This window comes from Phyllobates terribilis, unplaced genomic scaffold (genome assembly GCF_046119375.1).
Source record: "Phyllobates terribilis strain yellow unplaced genomic scaffold, ASM4611937v1 Scaffold_2__4_contigs__length_985480577, whole genome shotgun sequence".
Taxonomy (NCBI): Eukaryota; Metazoa; Chordata; class Amphibia; order Anura; family Dendrobatidae; genus Phyllobates; species Phyllobates terribilis.
Genome location: NW_027362762.1, coordinates 931,381,019 through 931,402,446, shown reverse-complemented (window position 1 = coordinate 931,402,446; position 21,428 = coordinate 931,381,019). Strand labels below are relative to the sequence as shown.

Here is a 21,428-nt window from a genome sequence, read left to right as displayed (position 1 = left end):
TGACAAGAGAACTGTAATGCCCAATTGTCATTTCAATGTTACATTTCCAGGAGGAATAACAGAGGAACCTCATAATAAAAAAATGAGTTAAACAATCCCCAGAATTGTTAAATCACCTGTAAATAACTGTAAAAAAAGAGGTGCTGAAGCATCTTTAAACGCTGCATATATTGTTCCTATGTTATTCTTGCTGGAAATTGATGAATGAATAAAAATCAATTGAGGTCATGTCACTACACATTGACCATATCCAATCCTTGCTGTCACATCGTTTTGACAAGGGGAATGGTAGTAATGGCCAGTTATCATTTTATTAGTCAATTTCCAGGAGGAATAACAGAGGAGAAGCATAATACAAAATTATGAAAAATGCAAAAAAAAAAATTTTTTTTCTGGGGAATAAAAGTAATTACTAAGACGGTGGGACACTTTTTTTTTTCTTTGTGGGGTCACTTTGTAACACACCGCTTGTTCCCTGGAGTCTTAGTCCACAGAGGATTAGGTAGATTTCCTATCAATTTTTAATTTCCCCCTTTTTTTTGGTGTCTCCAGCTAAGAACAATTGACAAATCGGTAGAAATGTCTTAAGAGGGTGCACGGACCAAAGCAGGTGGGCAGACGTGGCAGAATCTGGCCGCACATAAATAAAACCGTTCTACAATGGATGATAAAAAAAGAAAAAGAGCGAGTTAAAGCTGATTTATTCCGGCCTTTGGGGGGTTTAGGAGAATAAAGCTGATGGAGCATAAGAGGATTTAATGAGCACGGAAAAAAATAATTCTATCGAGCCCCAGGTAACTACGACTGAGAGCTGAAATCCAAAAGCAGCGGAAATCAGGTTATATCCGATACAATTAATGGATTATCTTAATATCCTGCTGCAGGGACATTCAGGCAGCAGAATTTATGCAGCTTTTTAACCAATTTGCCCATGTTTCATTATTTAAAGCGTATGTGCTCATTTTTTTTTTTTTTATTTATTAGAAACACCTTCTACCGTTTCTTTCACGCAGCTCCTATGCAGAGCAATGTGTCTCTGCGGTAATAGACTACAAGCGAGTTCTGTGTGTAGTCTGACCCTGAGGATCTTCATGATTCCCTTACATCTGCTCCTCTTCTATAATCTGTAGGTTGGTTAGGGCGAAATAACACATCTGACAAAGGGTTAGAAGGTATAATTGACTGACATTCGTCCAATAAATCCAAAAAATTGAGGCAGTGTTTCCAGATTCCATATATTTCAATTTCAACCTATTATTGACATTATTTTCCCACCGTTAGGTGTATACAGCTCCCATGCAGACCTAACAGTGGGAAAATAATATAAATAATAGGCTGAAATTGAAATGTATGGAATCTGGAAACACTGCCTCATTTTTTGGCTTTATTGGACGAATGTGGGCCAATTATACACCTGCTAACACTGCTAATTTTTTTTTTATGACAAACACCTTCTACCGTTTCTTTCATGCAGCGCCTATGCAGACCAATGTGTCTCTACGGCAACAGTCAACAAGCGAGTTCTTTGTGTAGTCTGATCTTGAGGATCTTCACGATTCCCTTACATCTGCTCCTCTTCTATGATCTGTAGGTTGGTTAGGGTGAAATAACACATCTGACACATAGATGCATACAGCTCTCATGCAGACCTATGTGTCAGATGTGTTATTTCGCCCTAACCAACCTACAGATAATAGAAGAGGAGCAGATGTAAGGGAATCATGAAGATCCTAAGGATCAGACTACTCACAGAACTCGCTATGTGTATACAGCTCCCATGCAGACCTAACGGTGGGAAAATAATTTTGTCAGGCTCATATTTAAATATATAGAACCTGGAAACAATGTCTAAATTTTTTTTTGATTTATTGGACAGTGGCATTGCATTAATGCCCTCAGTGCTGTTATTTATTTATTTTAATTGTTAAAAATTATGTTGTTAATTTAATTTTATAATATTTCTTTGCTACTTTTATTCTCCAGATGAGCTGCGCAGTCATAGATAAAATCTGATTACCTGCAGCCGCCACTAGAGGGAGCTAAGGTGTTATCTACATACTGGTTTATATTTTAGATCAATAAGCTCCCCCTAGTGGTGGCTGCTGGAAGTCAAAATGTTATCTTTTTTACTTTATGGTTATGTAAGGGATTGGGACAGCTGTGACCCAGAGAAATAAGTTAGAACTTCTTGGACCTATTTTTAATAAATTAAAATAAATATTAATAATATGAAAGGTCACACATTTTGTATTGCTTTAATTACACTTTCTATCTGTTATCGCTAGGTTTACATGCACATAAATTTTAGGGTTACATATTAGGGTCGATAAACTGCAATTACAGACAATATAGACAGGAACTATAGGACAAAGGGTAAAAAAAAAAAAAACACGACCTGAGGGGGCACTGACACTACATCAATGTACAAACCTTTTTCCAAACTTTATTTAAATGATTAGTAGTGTCTCCTGCAGCCTTGAGAAAATGAAGAAATATTTCATTAAAGACGATAGAAAATAATTCACACTATAAATTCCAACTTCTATAAGTAAAAGTATTCGGAAATACAATATATTTTTTTTATATATTTTTTTTTATATATTTCAGTTTTAGAAAATACTTCTATTCTTGATTAGATTTTATTCTAAATTCCATATTGTGTTTTTCCTCTGTTATTCCTCCTGGAAATGTATGAATAAATTGACAACAGGATGTTAATACTTCTCTTGTCAATAGGGCGTGGCTTTATAAAGTCTAACACGGACAGTTCTGATTGGACAGTCACAGACTGGGGAGGGACATACCTTCCAACTGTTGACGCCCAATGTCAATTTCATTCTAAATTTCAAGGAGGAATAATGGAGGACCATCAGAGCACAACATAATAAGAAATAAAGGCTCAAAAATGTTTATATTACAATCAAGCATTCAGGTGTGCTGACAGATCATCTTTTCATTTTTTCATCATATTTTCATCATATTTTCATCATATTTTCATGACTATAAAACCATTTCCAGTGACTACCTCTTGAAGCTCATCAAGAGAATGCCAAGAGTGTGCAAAGCAGTCATCAAAGCAAAAGGTGGCTACTTTGAAGAACCTAGAATATAAGACATATTTTCAGTTGTTTCACACTTTTTTGTTAAGTATATAATTCCACATGTGTTAATTCATAGTTTTGATGTCTTCAGTGTGAATGTACAATTTTCATAGTCATGAAAATACAGAAAAATCATTAAATGAGAAGGTGTGTCCAAACTTTTGGTCTGTACTGTATATTAAAGGGAATCTGTTAGCAAGTTTTTGCTATGTAATCTAAGAGCAGTATAATGTAGGGGAATAGACCCTGATTCCAGTAAATGTCGCTTACTGGGATGTTTCAATAAAATCAGTGTTTTATCAGCAGGAGATCATCACTAGAGGACTAGGTGCCTTCTGGTCCAACCACGTCCCCTCCACTGGTCCAGTGTACACAGAAAGCAGCCAGTCAGTGGTGTGGGCGGGGTTATACACAGAAAGCAGCCAATCAGTGGTATGGGCGGGGTTATACACAGAAATCAGTCAATCAGTGGTGTGGACGGGGTTATACACAGAAAGCAGCCAATTCAGTGGTGTGGGCGGGGTTATATAGGGCTCTGCATTCTGAGATCTGCAGCAGAGAAAATTGTGATTGTATGACAACTGCTGCACCCAGAAAACTAAGTGATACATCGCTGGAATCAGGGTCTCAGGCCCTACAACTATAGAAAAGGTGGTAAATCATGTTACGTCCAATAGATTTCCACCTACGGAGATACATGGAGAAGTTTCTCATAGGAAAGACGACGATTCATTTAGAGCTGGAAGGGAAACCAGTGCTTTTCAGGTCAGTCCGCAGCTCCTAAAATAAAGTGGGAAAACAACCTGGAGGTTTGCCAAGAAGCCCGCTGCCGTCCTTGTCGTGCGTCGCATGATGGAGACCGTTGGGTTTAATTTGCCTTCAGCATTTACAAGGCCGGCTGCTATGGAAGTTACAGATAAGCACCAGAGAGACTAAAACAATGGAGGCGTCTGAAGCGTAATAACAAGATTATTGTTACTCCGCTAATAGAACTGAATTATTGGCTGTAAATACCGCGGGTTACAGGATCCGCAGACGCCGAAGTTCAACAGAGTAAAATTTCTCAGCTTCTTCTTTACAGGCGCATGGGTCAAAATGGTTTAACCTCTTAAACACTGAAAAATTTCTACAGGAGCACAGAAATCTTTTGTGTTTTTTTTTTTTTTTTCTAGGCATTCTGGAACATCGGGACCATTTTCAGCTTCGTGCGCAGAAGATGTTTAGTTTTGTATACTGAATTCCGAACATAAAAATATATTTAAATATATTTAAAGGCGTCTGCTAGGTCAGAAGGATCATTGGTGCAGTCTAACACCCACTAGGGTCCTCTCATTCTCACAGGGTGGTGGTCACTCTCCAGTCTTGGGTGGCCATAGCGGTAATCAACCATCAGTGATGACGTCTGCGGCACACCATACTTTACCAATGTGTCCCCCATCTACAAGTCAGGGTGCAGAGATCAGGTCCTCTGCAACTGACCCTGAATGAAGGGAAAAAGAGACCTTTATACCTCTTAGGGTGCAAAGATAATGTCCTCTGCAACTGACCCTGAATGCAGGGAAACAGTGACCTTTATACCTCCTACGGTGCAGAGATAATGACAGCTGCCCTTTAAAATGAATGGAACCAACATCAGCCAGAGGTATCAATCTGATATTGACGGCTATTAATATTAAACTCTCAAAAAAAACCTTTATCCCCTCCTAATAAAAAAACACTTCTGACAGTTTTGATCAGTGGAGGACAGTTTAGGTGACCCCAATCAAACACTGAAACAAAAGGACAGAAGCTCAGTGCTGTGCCCCATTGGATATACTCAGGCACGAGCAGAGGAATGACCAAACTCTTATACTTCCCATGAGTCCATAAATTGATCTGCTCCTGTTTCCATGATAAGATGAACAAAGCCAAAACACGGGCAAAACGGAACAATGCTCAAATAAGTGCTGTTCCCCTTTTGTTTTATTAATCAGCATGGTTCAGGTATTGAATCCCATGTAACATATTAGAAGATTTTCAAATCTAGTTCTGGATTATTCCAGAGAAACTGACACTATGGCAGATGTATTAAAGCACATTAAGGAAGACTTGGCACTTGCTCAAAAAAAATGAGTTGAACACATTGTAAAAATCCCTGAGCTCCTCTGATTTTGCTGCTTTTTTCCGTTTTGCTCTGCGTTGCTCCATTGCTGAGATATTCACATTGTTGCTTCTGGAGCTCACTATGTGAAGTCTCTGCTAGCAGACCAACTGGGTGTTTCTTCCTTCAGAGTATTCTCTGGTGCTCTTTCACCCCGCCCTCTCAGATGCTGCCAATCACAGATTTGCGACTAATCTAGCAGCCTCAGATGCTGTGGAGTTGAAACTGGCAGCATCTGGAAGGGAAGGGTGAAAGAGCACACCCTAAGAGAAGACTCTGAAGAAATGCTCATTTGCATTGCAAGCAGATATTTCTCATACTGCGCTCCACAAGCAACAAATGTGAATATCTCGGCAATGGAGCATCGCAGCTCAAAAAGGAAAAGAGCGTCATTATCAGGGGAACTTAGAGATTTTTTTGAGGTGTTTAACTCAATTCTTTGGAGCAAGTGAAAGGTCATCTTGAATCGAGATCCATTTGTGGGTATAATAAATGCCTTCTAATCAGTCATTAAAAATGACAAACAGGGTTAAAATTAAATCATTATTGTAGAGTTATATGGATTATAACATGAACCTTTTGGAAAAGAAGGGTTCAATGATGGGCACCAATTGAGAGACACTGTACAAAAGGCATTTTCCCCACCTCATAAAGCAATGGCATATCGCCTAGGACCCCCACCAATCCTAGAGGTGAAGGGACCGCAGTGCCGATTCCATTGATGAGAACTGAGCTGCAGTTCCTTCACAGGCGCAGGGTGATACATTTATTTGGTTGATGGCTCTCGCTACCAACTCCACGAGAACATGCTGCCCAACAAGACCCGATCTCTCTTCCACTAGACATCTGTCATCCCCCACTGTTGGTCAATCCAGTAAATATGTTGCATGTTTCGTCTGACATTTCTCCGAGCTTTGTATTAGCTTGGTCAATATCACAGTATCTCGGCAATCACACTCCGAAAAACCTGACCGGTGTCAGTCGTGTAGGACTTGTTAAACCTTTGGATCTGTTGACTAGAAAAGTTGTCAATAGATCACTTTCGGAAACGGTAGAATACGTTTGCTTTCACCATCCCAGGAGAGGTGCAGTGAACAGGTCCGGCTCGTCTGTGCTCTTCTGGAATAATTACTCCAGGAATTTTGTCCGCATTTAACCAATAAATCCACTGATGTCATTTTGTGACGCTTTGTTCATTAATCATGTTCATAGGGGAGGACTGTAACATTTACCTCTGGAGCCTCTGTCACTCCACATTGTGGCTGTGACATTAATTTATACATGTTAGGACGCTCTTAAATGAATTGGATATTAGTCCCATATTTGCGACCTCAGCACAGAAATCACTTCAATGAAAGCATTCCCCATCCGGTAAACTATTACTCCGTGGTGATGGGGGTGAGAGAGGGGTGACCGGTGCTTAATGATGACAGGCTTTAAGTTCTTTGCAAGATTACAGTACAGATTGACTGACCATTAGAGGCTTAGGATTAGGATTCTATTGAAAAAAGCCAGGGTCGCTGACCTTCCTGTCCCTGGTAGCAGTATTATAATTATATCTTTCTATATAGGGGGCACATTATAGTAGTTATATTCTGGTATATAGGGGGCAACATTATAGTAGTTATATTCTTGTACATAGGGGGCAACATTATAGTAGTTATATTCTTGTACATAGGAGCAGTATTATAGTAGTTATATTCTTGTACATAGGAGCAGTATTATAGTATTTATATTCCTGTACATAGGAGCAGTATTATAGTAGTTATATTCTTGTACATAGGGGGCAGTATTATAGTAGTTATATTCTTGTATATGGGGCAGTATTATAGTAGTTATATTCCTGTACATAGGGGCAGTATTATAGTAGTTATATTCTTGTACATAGGGGGCAGTATTATAGTAGTTATATTCTTGTACATAGGGGGCAGTATTATAGTAGTTATATTCCTGTACATAGGAGCAGTATTATAGTAGTTATATTCTTGCACATAGGGGGCAGTATTATAGTACCTATATTCTTATACATAGGAGCAGTATTATAGTAGTTATATTCTTGTACATAGGAGCAGTATTATAGTAGTTATATTCTTGTACATAGGGGCAGTATTATAGTAGTTATATTCTTGTACATAGGAGCAGTATTATAGTAGTTATATTCTTGTACATAGGAGCAGTATTATAGTAGTTATATTCTTGTACATAGGAGCAGTATTATAGTACTTATATTCCTGTACATAGGAGCAGTATTATAGTAGTTATATTCTTGTACATAGGGGCAGTATTATAGTAGTTATATTCTCGTATATAGGAGCAGTATTATAGTAGTTATATTCTTTTACATAGGGGGCAGTATTTTAGTAGTTATATTCTTGTACATAGGAGCAGTATTATAGTAGTTATATTCCTGTACATAGCAGTATTATAGTAGTTATATTCTTGTACATAGGGGCCAACATTATAGTAGTTATATTCTTGTACATAAGAGGCAGTATTATAGTAGCTATATTCTTGTACATAGGGGGCTGCATTATAGTAGTTATATTCTTGTACATAGGAGACAGTATTATAATAGTTATATTCTTGTACATAAGGGACAGTATTATAGCAGTTCTATTCCTGTACATAGGAGCAGTATTGTAGTAGTTATATTCTTGTACATAGGGGCAGTATTATAGTAGTTATATTCTTGTATATAGGAGCTGTATTATAGTAGCTATATTCCTGTACATAGGAGCAGTATTATAGTAGTTATATTCCTGTACATAGGGGGCAACATTATAGTAGTTATATTCTTGTACATAAGAGGCAGTATTATAGTAGCTATATTCTTGTACATAGGGGACAGCATTATAGTAGTTATATTCTTGTACATAGGGGCAGTATTATAGTAGTTATATTCTCGTATATGGGAGCAGTATTATAGTAGTTATATTCTTGTACATAAGAGGCAGTATTATAGCAGCTATATTCTTGTACATAGGGGGCTGTATTATAGCAGTTATATTCTTGTACATAGGAGACAGTATTATAATAGTTATATTCTTGTACAAAGGGGACAGTATTATAGCAGTTATATTCCTGTACATAGGAGCAGTATTATAGTAGTCATATTCTTGTACACAGGGGACAGTATTATAGCAGTTATATTCCTGCACATAGGAGCAGTATTATAGTAGTTATATTCTTGTACATAGGGGGCAGTATTATAGTAGTTATATTCTTGTACATAGGGAGCAGTATTATGGTAGTTATATTCTTGTACATAAGAGGCAGTATTATAGTAGCTATATTCTTGTACATAGGGGGCAGTATTATAGTAGCTATATTCTTGTACATAGGGGGCAGTATTATAGTAGTTATATTCTTGTACATAGGGACAGTATTATAGTAGTTGTTGTCTTGTACATAGGAGCAGTATTATAGTAGTTGTAGTCTTATACATAGGAGCAGTATTATAGTAGTTATAGTTTTGTACATAGGAGCAGTATTATAGTAGTTATAGTTTTGCACATAGGAGCAGTATTATAGTACTTATATTCTTGTACATGGCGGGCAGTATTATAGTAGTTATATTCTTGTACATAGGAGCAGTATTATAGTAGTTATATTCTTGTACATAGGAGGCAGCATTATAGTAGTTATATTCTCGTATATAGGAGCAGTATTATAGTAGTTATATTCTTGTACATTGGGGGCAGCATTATAGTAGTTATATTCTTGTACATAGGAGCAGTATTATAGTAGTTATATTCTTGTACATAGGAGGCAGCATTATAGTAGTTATATTCTCGTATATAGGAGCAGTATTATAGTAGTTATATTCTTGCACATAGGGGGCAGTATTATAGTAGTTATATTCTTGTACATAGGAGCAGTATTATAGTAGTTATATTCTTGTACATAGGAGCAGTATTATAGTACTTATATTCCTGTACATAGGAGCAGTATTATAGTAGTTATATTCTTGTACATAGGGGCAGTATTATAGTAGTTATATTCTTGTACATAGGGGCAGTATTATAGTAGTTATATTCCTGTACATAGGAGCAGTATTATAGTAGTTATATTCTTGTACATAGGGGGCAGTATTTTAGTAGTTATATTCTTGTACATAGGAGCAGTATTATAGTAGTTATATTCCTGTACATAGGAGCAGTATTATAGTAGTTATATTCTTGTACATAGGGGCCAACATTATAGTAGTTATATTCTTGTACATAAGAGGCATTATTATAGTAGCTATATTCTTGTACATAGGGGGCTGCATTATAGTAGTTATATTCCTGTACATAGGAGACAGTATTATAATAGTTATATTCTTGTACATAAGGTAAAGTATTATAGTAGTTATATTCTTGTACATAGGGGCAGTATTATAGTAGTTATATTCTCGTATATAGTAGCAGTATTATAGTAGTTATATTCTTGTACATAAGAGGCAGTATTATAGCAGCTATATTCTTGTACATAGGGGGCTGTATTATAGCAGTTATATTCTTGTACATAGGAGACAGTATTATAATAGTTATATTCTTGTACATAAGAGGCAGTATTATAGCAGCTATATTCTTGTACATAGGGGGCTGTACTATAGCAGTTCTATTCCTGTACATAGGAGCAGTATTATAGTAATTATATTCTTGTACATAGGGGCAGTATTATAGTAGTTATATTCTCGTATATAGGAGCTGTATTATAGTAGCTATATTCCTGTACATAGGAGCAGTATTATAGTAGTTATATTCCTGTACATAGGGGGCAACATTATAGTAGTTATATTCTTGTACATAAGAGGCAGTATTATAGTAGCTATATTCTAGTACATAGGGGGCAGCATTATAGTAGTTATAATCTTGTACATAGGGGCAGTATTATAGTAGTTATATTCTCGTATATAGGAGCAGTATTATAGTAGTTATATTCTTGTACATAAGAGGCAGTATTATAGCAGCTATATTCTTGTACATAGGGGGCTGTATTATAGCAGTTATATTCTTGTACATAGGAGACAGTATTATAATAGTTATATTCTTGTACAAAGGGGACAGTATTATAGCAGTTATATTCCTGCACATAGGAGCAGTATTATAGTAGTTATATTCTTGTACATAGGGAGCAGTATTATAGTAGTTATATTCTTGTACATAGGGAGCAGTATTATGGTAGTTATATTCTTGTACATAAGAGGCAGTATTATAGTAGCTATATTCTTGTACATAGGGGGCTGCATTATAGTAGTTATATTCTTGTACATAGGAGACAGTATTATAATAGTTATATTCTTGTACATAAGGGACAGTATTATAGTAGTTATATTCTTGTACATAGGGGCAGTATTATAGTAGTTATATTCTCGTATATAGGAGCAGTATTATAGTAGTTATATTCTTGTACATAAGAGGCAGTATTATAGCAGCTATATTCTTGTACATAGGGGGCTGTATTATAGCAGTTATATTCTTGTACATAGGAGACAGTATTATAATAGTTATATTCTTGTACATAAGAGGCAGTATTATAGCAGCTATATTCTTGTACATAGGGGGCTGTACTATAGCAGTTCTATTCCTGTACATAGGAGACAGTATTATAATAGTTATATTCTTGTACATAGGAGACAGTATTATAGTAGTTATATTCTTGTACATAGGGGCAGTATTATAGTAGTTATATTCTCGTATATAGGAGCTGTATTATAGTAGCTATATTCCTGTACATAGGAGCAGTATTATAGTAGTTATATTCCTGTACATAGGGGGCAACATTATAGTAGTTATATTCTTGTACATAAGAGGCAGTATTATAGTAGCTATATTCTAGTACATAGGGGGCAGCATTATAGTAGTTATATTCTTGTACATAGGGGCAGTATTATAGTAGTTATATTCTCGTATATAGGAGCAGTATTATAGTAGTTATATTCTTGTACATAAGAGGCAGTATTATAGCAGCTATATTCTTGTACATAGGGGGCTGTATTATAGCAGTTATATTCTTGTACATAGGAGACAGTATTATAATAGTTATATTCTTGTACAAAGGGGACAGTATTATAGCAGTTATATTCCTGCACATAGGAGCAGTATTATAGTAGTTATATTCTTGTACATAAGAGGCAGTATTATAGTAGCTATATTCTTGTACATAGGGGGCAGTATTATAGTAGCTATATTCTTGTACATAGGGGGCAGTATTATAGTAGCTATATTCTTGTACATAGGGGGCAGTATTATAGTAGTTATATTCTTGTACATAGGGACAGTATTATGGTAGTTGTTGTCTTGTACATAGGAGCAGTATTATAGTAGTTATAGTTTTGTACATAGGAGCAGTATTATAGTAGTTATAGTTTTGTACATAGGAGCAGTATTATAGTACTTATGTTCTTGTACATAGGAGCAGTATTTTAGTACTTATATTCTTGTACATGGCGGGCAGTATTACAGTAGTTATATTCTTGTACATTGGGGGCAGAATAATAGTAGTTATATTCTTGTACATAGGAGCAGTATTATAGTAGTTATATTCTTTTACATAGGAGGCAGTATTATAGTAGTTATATTCTTGTACATAGGGGCAGTAATATAGTAGTTATATTCTCGTATATAGGAGCTGTATTATAGCAGTTATATTCTTGTACAAAGGGGGAAGTATTATAGTAGTTATATTCTCGTATATAGGAGCTGCATTATAGTAGTTATATTCCTGTACATAGGAGCAGTATTATAGTAGTTATATTCTTGTACATTGGGGGCAGAATTATAGTAGTTATATTCTTGTACATAGGAGCAGTATTATAGCAGTTATATTCTTGTACATAGGGGCAGTATTATAGCAGTTATATTCTTGTACATAGGGGCAGTATTATAGTAGTTATATTCCTGTACATAGGTGCAGTATTATAGTAGTTATATTCCTGTACATAGAAGCAGTATTATAGTAGTTATATTCCTGTACATAGGGGGCAGTATTATAGTAGTTATATTCTTGTACATAGGAGCAGTATTATAGCAGTTATATTCTTGTACATAGGGGCAGTATTATAGTAGTTATATTCTTGTACATAGGAGCAGTATTATAGTAGTTATATTCTTGCACATTGGGGGCAGAATTATAGTAGTTATATTCTTGTACATAGGAGCAGTATTATAGTAGTTATATTCTTTTACATAGGAGGCAGTATTATAGTAGTTATATTCTTGTACATAGGGGCAGTAATATAGTAGTTATATTCTCGTATATAGGAGCTGTATTATAGCAGTTATATTCTTGTACAAAGGGGGAAGTATTATAGTAGTTGTATTCTCGTATATAGGAGCTGTATTATAGTAGTTATATTCCTGTACATAGGAGCAGTATTATAGTAGTTATATTCTTGTAAATAGGAGGCAGTATTATAGCAGTTATATTCTTGTACATAGGGGCTGTAATATAGTAGTTATATTCTCGTATATAGGAGCTGTATAATAGCAGTTATATTCTTGTACAAAGGGGGAAGTATTATAGTAGTTATATTCTCGTATATAGGAGCTGTATTATAGTAGTTATATTCCTGTACATAGGAGCAGTATTATAGTAGTTATATTCTTGTACATAGGAGGCAGTATTATAGCAGTTATATTCTTGTAGATAGGGGCAGTAATATAGTAGTTATATTCTCGTATATAGGAGCTGTATTATAGCAGTTATATTCTTGTTCAAAGGGGGAAGTATTATAATAGTAATATTCTCGTATATAGGAGCTGTATTATAGTAGTTATATTCCTGTACATAGGAGCAGTATTATAGTAGTTATATTCTTGTAAATCGGAGGAGTATTATAGTAGTTATAGTCTTGTACTCAGGAGCAGTAATATAGTAGGTATATTCTTGTACATAAGGGGCTGTATTATAGTAGTTATATTCTTGCACATAGGAGCAGTATTATAGTAGTTATATTCTTGTATACTGGGGCAGTATTATAGTAGTTATATTCTTGTATACTGGGGCAGTATTATAGTAAGTTATATTCTTGTACATAGTAGCAGTATTAGAGTAGTTATATTCTTGTATATAGGAGCAGTATTATAGTAGTTATATTCATGTACATAGGGGACTGTATTTTATTAGCTATATTCTTGTACATAGGAGCAGTATTATAGTAGTTATATTCTTGTACATAGGAGCAGTATTATAGTAGTTATATTCTTGTACATAGGGGGCAGTATTATAGTAGTTATATTTTTGTATATAGGGGCAGTATTATAGTAGTTACATCCTTGTACATAGGAGCAGTATTATAGTAGTTATATTCTTGTACATATGGGCAGTATTATAGTAGTTATATTCTTGTACATAGGGGCAGTATTATAATAGCTATATTTTAAACCAGAAATGTATTCCAAGCACTTGTTAACCTGAATATGTAATCTGTGCTCTATTCTGGGACAGACCTTTAGTATTTGCCATCTTTTTACAGTATTTTCCTGTAATCTCTTTGTACAATTCTTTTATACACAGGCCAAACTCAACAGTTTAAAAGTTTACAGGAGACAAATACCCGAATAGATGATGTTGTTAGCACAAGTAATGATTTTTCTGATTACACTGATATGGTAACTACCTTTCATAATTATATATGCAGATATGCAAATGAGGAGTTGTCTGCAATATAATTTGCTCTGGGCTGAGCTTTATTATGTAGATGTGCTGGCTCTGATCCTATACTGAATTGTTGTCTGTTCTGTTACTTTTGCTTACACTATATTTGAGGCGATGACAAAACTTTCCTTCAGGCGCCACCACTCCTTGGCAGTAGGTAGGCAGCAGTAGGGCAGAAAGACAGATCATCCCGTTACTGTCCCCCATCTCCAAGGAGAGAAGGGAGAACACATTTTTCCAATTACACTTTGGAGACCAAAAAGGCTACAAGCTCAACAGTGCCCACTGCAAACAATGGAACACATCATAAGATCATGGCAAAGTATGGGTATAAATGTATGTGTACAGTATATGTATGTGTGCATAATGTGTAATGCATACAGTGTGTACGGAAAGTATTCAGACCCCTTTACATTTTTCACTCTGTTTCATTGCAGCCATTTGGTAAATTCTAAAAAGTTCATTTTTTTTTCATTAAAGTACACTCTGCACCCCATCTTGACTGAAAAAAACAGAAATGTAGAAATGTTTGCAAATTTATTAAAAAAGAAAAACTGAAATATCACATTGTCATAAGTATTCAGACCCTTTGCTCAGACACTCATATTTAAGTCACATGCTGTCCATTTCCTTGTGATCCTCCTTGAGATGGTTCTACTCCTTCATTGGAGTCCAGCTGTATTTAATTAAACTGATAGGACTTGTCTTGGACACACCTGTCTATATGAGACCTCACAGCTCACAGTGCATGTCAGACCAAATGAGAATCATGAGCTCAAAGGAACTGCCCAAGGAGCTCAGAGACAGAATTGTGGCAAGGCACAGATTTGGCCAAGGTTACAAAAGAATTTCTGCATTACTCAAGAGCACAGTGGCCTCCATAATCCTTAAATGGAAGAAGTTTGGGACCACCAGAACTCTTCCTAGACCTGGCCGTCCAGCCAAACTGAGCAATCGTGGGAGAAGAGCCTTGTTGAGAGAGGTAAAGAAGAACCCCAAGATCACTGTGGCTGAGCTCCGGAGATGCAGTAGGGAGATGGGAGAAAGTTCCACAAAGTCAACTATCACTGCAGCCCTCCACCAGTTGGGCCTTTATAGCAGAGTGGCCCGACGGAAGCCTTTCCTCAGTGCAAGACATATGAAAGCAAGCATAGAGTTTGCTTAAAAACACATGAAGGACTCCCAGACTATGAGAAATAAGATTCTCTGGTCTGATGAGATGAAGATAGAACTTTTTAGTGATAATTCTAAGCGGCGTGTGTAGAAAACCAGGCACTGCTCATCACCTGCCCAATAGACTCCAAACAGTAAAACATGGTGGTGGCAGCATCATGCTATGGGGTGTTTTTCAGCAGCAGGGACAGGATGACTGGTTGCAATTGAAGGAAACCTGAATGCGGCCAAGTACAGAGATATCCTGGATGAAAACCTCTTCCAGAGTGCTCTGGACCACAGACATGACCGAAGGTTCACCTTCCAAGAAGACAATGACCCTAAGCACACAACTAAAATAACAAAGGAGTGGCTTCAGAACAACTCTGTGACCATTCTTGACTGGCCCAGCCAGAGCCCTGATCTAAACCCAATTAAGAGACCTGAAAATGGCTGTCCACCAACGTTCACCATCCAACCTGACGGGACTGGAGAGGATCTGCATGGAAGAATAGCAGAGGATCCCCAAATCCAGGTGTGAAAAACTTGTTGCATCATTTCCAAGAAGACTCATGGCTGTATTAGCTCAAAAGGGTGCTTCTACTCAATACTGAGCAAAAGGTCTGAATACTGTGAGGCAGTGACTGGGATCGTATACGAGGGACGTTATATATCCCCCAGAATGTGTACAGAGACCTATTAAATCCATTGGAGTGCATTGCAGTCACAGACACCGCTGCGGCTGCAATGCAGAGAATGAAGGGGAGCATTGACCTGGTCAGACTACCTGGCTAAGGCAGATTAAGTAAAACCCGGCAGGGCCTTCATTTCTTGGGGGAGGCTACAGGAAGGCAGTGGGGCGGCCTTCTCCCTCCAACTCGGGTTTTCCAGTGGCTCTTGCCACAGGCCCTTTAAAAACCTTGCACTAAGGATTAGTGTTGTTCAGTGTTGGTGACGCGCCCCCTGGGCCGTGGGGTACTCGACAGCCGGGCCGATGGCTGCTTGCGGGGATTATCACGGTGGCTGGCCCGGTTCGTGACCCAGGGCGGTCAGTAAAAAGGGACAAAACAAAAAGGGAAAAGTTTATATGGGAAAGTTCGTGACGCCACCTGTGGTATCTGGTGAGTTTCACCAGCGCTGTGGCTGTCCGATGATAAGGCAGCTCGGTGGTATAGCTCCCCACAGGTGGAGCTAGGCCTCAGGGCAGCGTATGATGTAAGGATGCAGGACAGACGGGACCCGCCGGGTCAGAGCAAGAACAGAGACAGACACGATAGTCACTTCAGTACCTTTTACTGATGGAAGTTCAGGCACATCCCGGAGCACTGTAGGGTGAAGGGTGCATATCAGGATCCTCTCCAATGAGCGGGTGTAGGGCCTCCTGTTTCTTGCCTTTGCTTATTAAGTTTCTGACCTGCCTGGAGCTAGGCCTAACTTTGTCTCTGTTCTGCACCTGCCGACCTTGTGGTAGGGCCTTCTGTTGGAGATCACACACCTGTCTATATAAGACCTCACAGCTCACAGTGCATGTCAGACCAAATGAGAATCATGAGCTCAAAGGAACTGCCCAAGGAGCTCAGAAACAGAATTGTGGCAAGGCACAGATCTGGCCAAGGTTACAAAAAAATTTCTGCATTACTCAAGAGCACAGTGGCCTCCATAATCCTTAAATGGAAGAAGTTTGGGACCACCAGAAGTCTTCCTAGACCTGGCCGTCCAGCCAAACTGAGCAATCGTGGGAGAAGAGCCTTGTTGAGAGAGGTAAAGAAGAACCCCAAGATCACTGTGGCTGAGCTCCGGAGATGCAGTAGGGAGATGGGAGAAAGTTCCACAAAGTCAACTATCACTGCAGCCCTCCACCAGTTGGGCCTTTATAGCAGAGTGGCCCGACGGAAGCCTCTCCTCAGTGCAAGACATATGAAAGCAAGCATAGAGTTTGCTTAAAAACACATGAAGGACTCCCAGACTATGAGAAATAAGATTCTCTGGTCTGATGAGATGAAGATAGAACTTTTTAGTGATAATTCTAAGCGGCGTGTGTAGAAAACCAGGCACTGCTCATCACCTGCCCAATAGACTCCAAACAGTAAAACATGGTGGTGGCAGCATCATGCTATGGGGTGTTTTTCAGCAGCAGAGACAGGATGACTGGTTGCAATTGAAGGAAACCTGAATGCGGCCAAGTACTGAGATATCCTGGATGAAAACCTCTTCCAGAGTGCTCTGGACCACAGACATGACCGAAGGTTCACCTTCCAAGAAGACAATGACCCTAAGCACACAGCTAAAATAAGAAAGGAGTGGCTTCAGAACAACTCTGTGACCATTCTTGACTGGCCCAGCCAGAGCCCTGATCTAAACCCAATTGAGAGACCTGAAAATGGCAGTCCACCAACGTTCACCATCCAACCTGACGGGACTGGAGAGGATCTGCATGGAAGAATGGCAGAGGATCCCCAAATCCAGGTGTGAAAAACTTGTTGCATCATTCCCAAGAAGACTCATGGCTGTACTAGCTCAAAAGGGTGCTTCTACTCAATACTGAGCAAAAGGTCTGAATACTGTGAGGCAGTGACTGGGATCGTATACGAGGGACGTTATATATCCCCCAGAATGTGTACAGAGACCTATTAAATCCATTGGAGTGCATTGCAGTCACAGACACCGCTGCGGCTGCAGAGCATTGACCTGGTCAGGCTAGCTGGCTAAGGCAGATTAAGTAAAACCCGTCAGGGCCTTCATTTCTTGGGGGAGGCTACAGGAAGGCAGTGGGGCGGCCTCCTCCCTCCAACTCGGGTTTTCCAGTGGCTCTTGCCACAGGCCCTTTAAAAACCTTGCACTAAGGATTAGTGTTGTTCAGTGTTGGTGACGCGTCCCCTGGGCCGTGGGGTACTCGACAGCCGGGCCGATGGCTGCTTGCGGGGATTATCACGGTGGCTGGCCCGGTTCGTGACCCAGGGCGGTCAGTAAAAAGGGACAAAACAAAAAGGGAAAAGTTTATATGGGAAAGTTCGTGACGCCACCTGTGGTATCTGGTGAGTTTCACCAGCGCTGTGGCTGTCCGATGATAAGGCAGCTCGGTGGTATAGTTCCCCACAGGTGGAGCTAGGCCTCAGGGCAGCGTATGATGTAAGGATGCAGGACAGACGGGACCCGCCGGGTCAGAGCAAGAACAGAGACAGACACGATAGTCACTTCAGTACCTTTTACTGATGGAAGTTCAGGCACATCCCGGAGCACTGTAGGGTGAAGGGTGCATATCAGGATCCTCTCCAATGAGCGGGTGTAGGGCCTCCTGTTTCTTGCCTTTGCGTATTAAGTTTCTGACCTGCCTGGAGCTAGGCCTAACTTTGTCTCTGTTCTGCACCTGCCGACCTTGTGGTAGGGCCTTCTGTTGGAGATCACTCTCCCTATTCTTTGGGGGGTCTCTGTGATTCCTGACCCTGGTACGTATCAGCTTTTGGTGATCCTGGGACCTGTAGTTCACCAGGGGTTCCGGTAGTTTTCTACTGGTCATGGAGATCCACGTAGATTCGGACCCGGTGTCCGCTGTAACTTCGGGGTGAGCTGGTTAAGCTCCTCTGCCCCCTATGTTACTCACTTTCCACTCGCCTTCGGCCCCGCTCGGGGCCCTCACTAGGCTACACATACTGCAGCCGGGACACTGCTCTTCTTCGCCGCTCTCAGAGCGTCGGCACACTCCTAGCTTTCTTTCCTGAGCTCTGTGAATTCTAGTCTGGAATCACTCTACAGACTGTACTGAACTCTTTCTGCAGGAACTGCTAGGCTCTGGCTCGACTGCACTGAGTCCTTCTGTGTCTGAGCAGGAAACTGCTGAATCACTCACTGAGCTGCCTGGCTCCACCTTCCCTTTAAATATCCCAAACAGGCTCCCTCTGGTGGTCTGAGGTGGAAGGTGGAGGTATGTGAATGCTTAGAGAGCCCTCTGGTGGAGGAATCCTTCAATACACCCTTCTAGGATTTGTGATACCAAGCGCAGCTGGGCGTCACATTGGCACCTGCTAGGAACAGGAACATAGCAGGAAAGTTCGGCGGGCCTGTGAGTAGCTGAACCCACGCCTGGGAAGGCTCTGCACCCGTCAGGCTCTGAGCAGCCCGGCGCGGCCGTTGCCCCTGGCAACCGTTGTTATGGACTTGTGTTAACCCGGCTGCGAACCGGAGGACCTTCTGTTTACCTGTAAGTTTTGCTGAATAAAAGCTGTTTATGTTGGACTTGCTTCGGTCACAGCCTCAGTTACTTCACGGTGTGAACACCGCCGCCTTACAGCTTGGTGGAGAATGCGGCAGTGTGACTGAGGCATACCCCACTAGCAGCAGCATGACCACAATCCGGCCTGCCACCTTTCAGCCCCACCCCGTGGACAAAATGGAGGAGCTGTTAAAGCAGTTGGTACTCACCCAGCAGCAGCAGCTGCAGTCTCAGCGGCAACAGCAGGAGCGGGAACAGCAGCACAATCAGCAGCAGCAGAAACAAATGAACGGTTGCTGCAACAGATTGCTGCCCTGCGGGAAACGGCCATAACGTTGATTCCGGAACGTCGAGAGGCCCGGGACAAGGTTCGCTCAGCTTTGAGGAAGTTGGGACCGGAGGACGACGTGGAAGCCTTCCTGTCCATCTATGAACGCACGGCAGAGCGGGAAAACCTACCAGCCGGCCAGTGGGCAGAAGTGGTTGCTCCATTTTTGGTCGGCGATGCCCAGAAGGCCTACTTCGACCTCAGTCGGGAGCACGCCCAGGACTACCAGAGGCTCAAAGGTGAGATCCTTGCCCGACTGGGGGTCAATACATACGTGAGGGCTCAGCGCATATTTTCATGGGCCTTTGTGGAGACACGACCCGCCTGGTCTCAGGCTTATGACCTTCTGCAGCTGGTAAGGAGGTGGTTCCAGCCTGAGTCTTTGACTCCAGCCCAGATGGTGGAGAGGGTGTTGGTCTACTGGCTGGTGAGGACTCTGCCAGCCGCTATCCAATGTTGGGTGGGACAAGGGGACCCCGGCACCCTCGACCAGGTGGTCAGCCTGATTGAGCGGTACTCGGCCACTCAGGACTTTATACGGGATTCTGCCTCCTCGCTGCTGTCACGCCAGAACCTGCCAGACCAGGAAATGAGAAAGGGGTCGCGGTCCTCTGCTGAGGACAGTCAGCACTGTACCCGTGCTGAAGGGGAACCCTGGAGTGAGAGTGGCAGGAGACCGGTTCCCTCCCATAAGGTCACAAGATCTAACAGTACCTCCGCCATTAGGTGCTGGCGGTGTCAGGGGCCGGGACACGTGGTTGCTAACTGCCCCCTGACTACAGAGCCCATGGACTGCGGGTATAACTGCCAGGTCTCACTGTACACCCAGACCGTCTGCTCTGCGAGTGCCGACCCCCAGGACAGTGAACCCCAAATGTGCCAGTTACTGGTTAATGGGTACCCAACAGAGGCCCTCTTAGACTCGGGGAGCCAAGTGACTTTGGTACATGAGTCACTGGTGGCAGGAGACAACCCCAGAGGACGGACAGTCGAGGTGGTGTGTATCCATTGGGACCTCCGAGAATACCCAAGCGCGGAGGTAGTGTTGTCCACGCCATGTTGGGATACGAAACATGTAGTGGGGGTGGTAAAAACTCTTCCCTATGGGACTGTGTTGGGAAGAGACTTGCCCCTGTTCTGGACTCTGTGGGAAAACAAAAACCACTCTTCCCCGGTAAAATTTATTACGGGCACTGTACCCAAAGAACCCGAGTCAGGGGTACCTGCCGTAGGGGTGTCCAACCTAGGGACAGAGTGTAACCCCGATAGGTTTCCCCTAGAGGTGCTGGCAGTAGAGGTCGAGGAGACCTCATTGATCCCCGAGCTAGAAGTGTCCCGGTGCACATTTGGGACAGCTCAGCTACAGGATCCCACCCTAAAGGGTGTTAGAGGTAAATGGTGTAGCTCAACAGCCCGGTGCAGATACTGTGATTCCACGCATCGTGGTCAATGGTGAGTTGCTCTATAGGGTAGACAAAATCAGGGACGAGGTCGTGGAACAGTTAGTGGTACCTCAGTCGTACCGTCAGGCAGTTCTGTCGATGATGGCACACAAACACCTGCTGGGTGGACACTTAGGGGTTAAAAAAACGCAAGAGCGTATCTTGCAGCGGTTCTTTTGGCGGGGAATTTACGCGGAGGTTCAAAAGTACTGCGAATCCTGCCCCGAGTGTCTGCTGATCACACCCACCGCAAGCTTCCGTAACCCATTGGTACCCCTGCCAGTGATAGAGGTACCTTTTGAACAGATTGCAATGGACTTGGTAGGGCTCATTGTAAAATCCGCTCGTGGCCACCAACATATACTTGTGGTCGTCGACTGTGTCACCCGATACCCGGAGGCTATATCACTAC

The 21,428-nt window shown here is 41.0% G+C and overlaps 1 protein-coding gene across 5 annotated transcripts in view; it reads right to left on the bottom strand.

Moving 5' to 3' along the window:
• The window catches only part of GRIK1 (glutamate ionotropic receptor kainate type subunit 1), a 481,071-nt gene that overhangs the window by 201,932 nt on the left and 257,711 nt on the right, over positions 1 to 21,428 (bottom strand). For 3 of the 5 annotated variants that reach the window (XR_012302847.1, XM_073668326.1, XM_073668325.1), the window contains exon 9: positions 2,431 to 2,475. The exons of the other annotated variants lie outside the window; for them this stretch is intronic. Coding sequence is in view for 2 of the 3 variants with exons in the window: in XM_073668326.1 (XP_073524427.1) it covers positions 2,431 to 2,475 (45 nt within the window). In the remaining variant the exon portion in view is untranslated. The remainder of the gene's footprint in view (positions 1 to 2,430; positions 2,476 to 21,428) is intronic. 5 annotated transcript variants of the gene reach the window in all.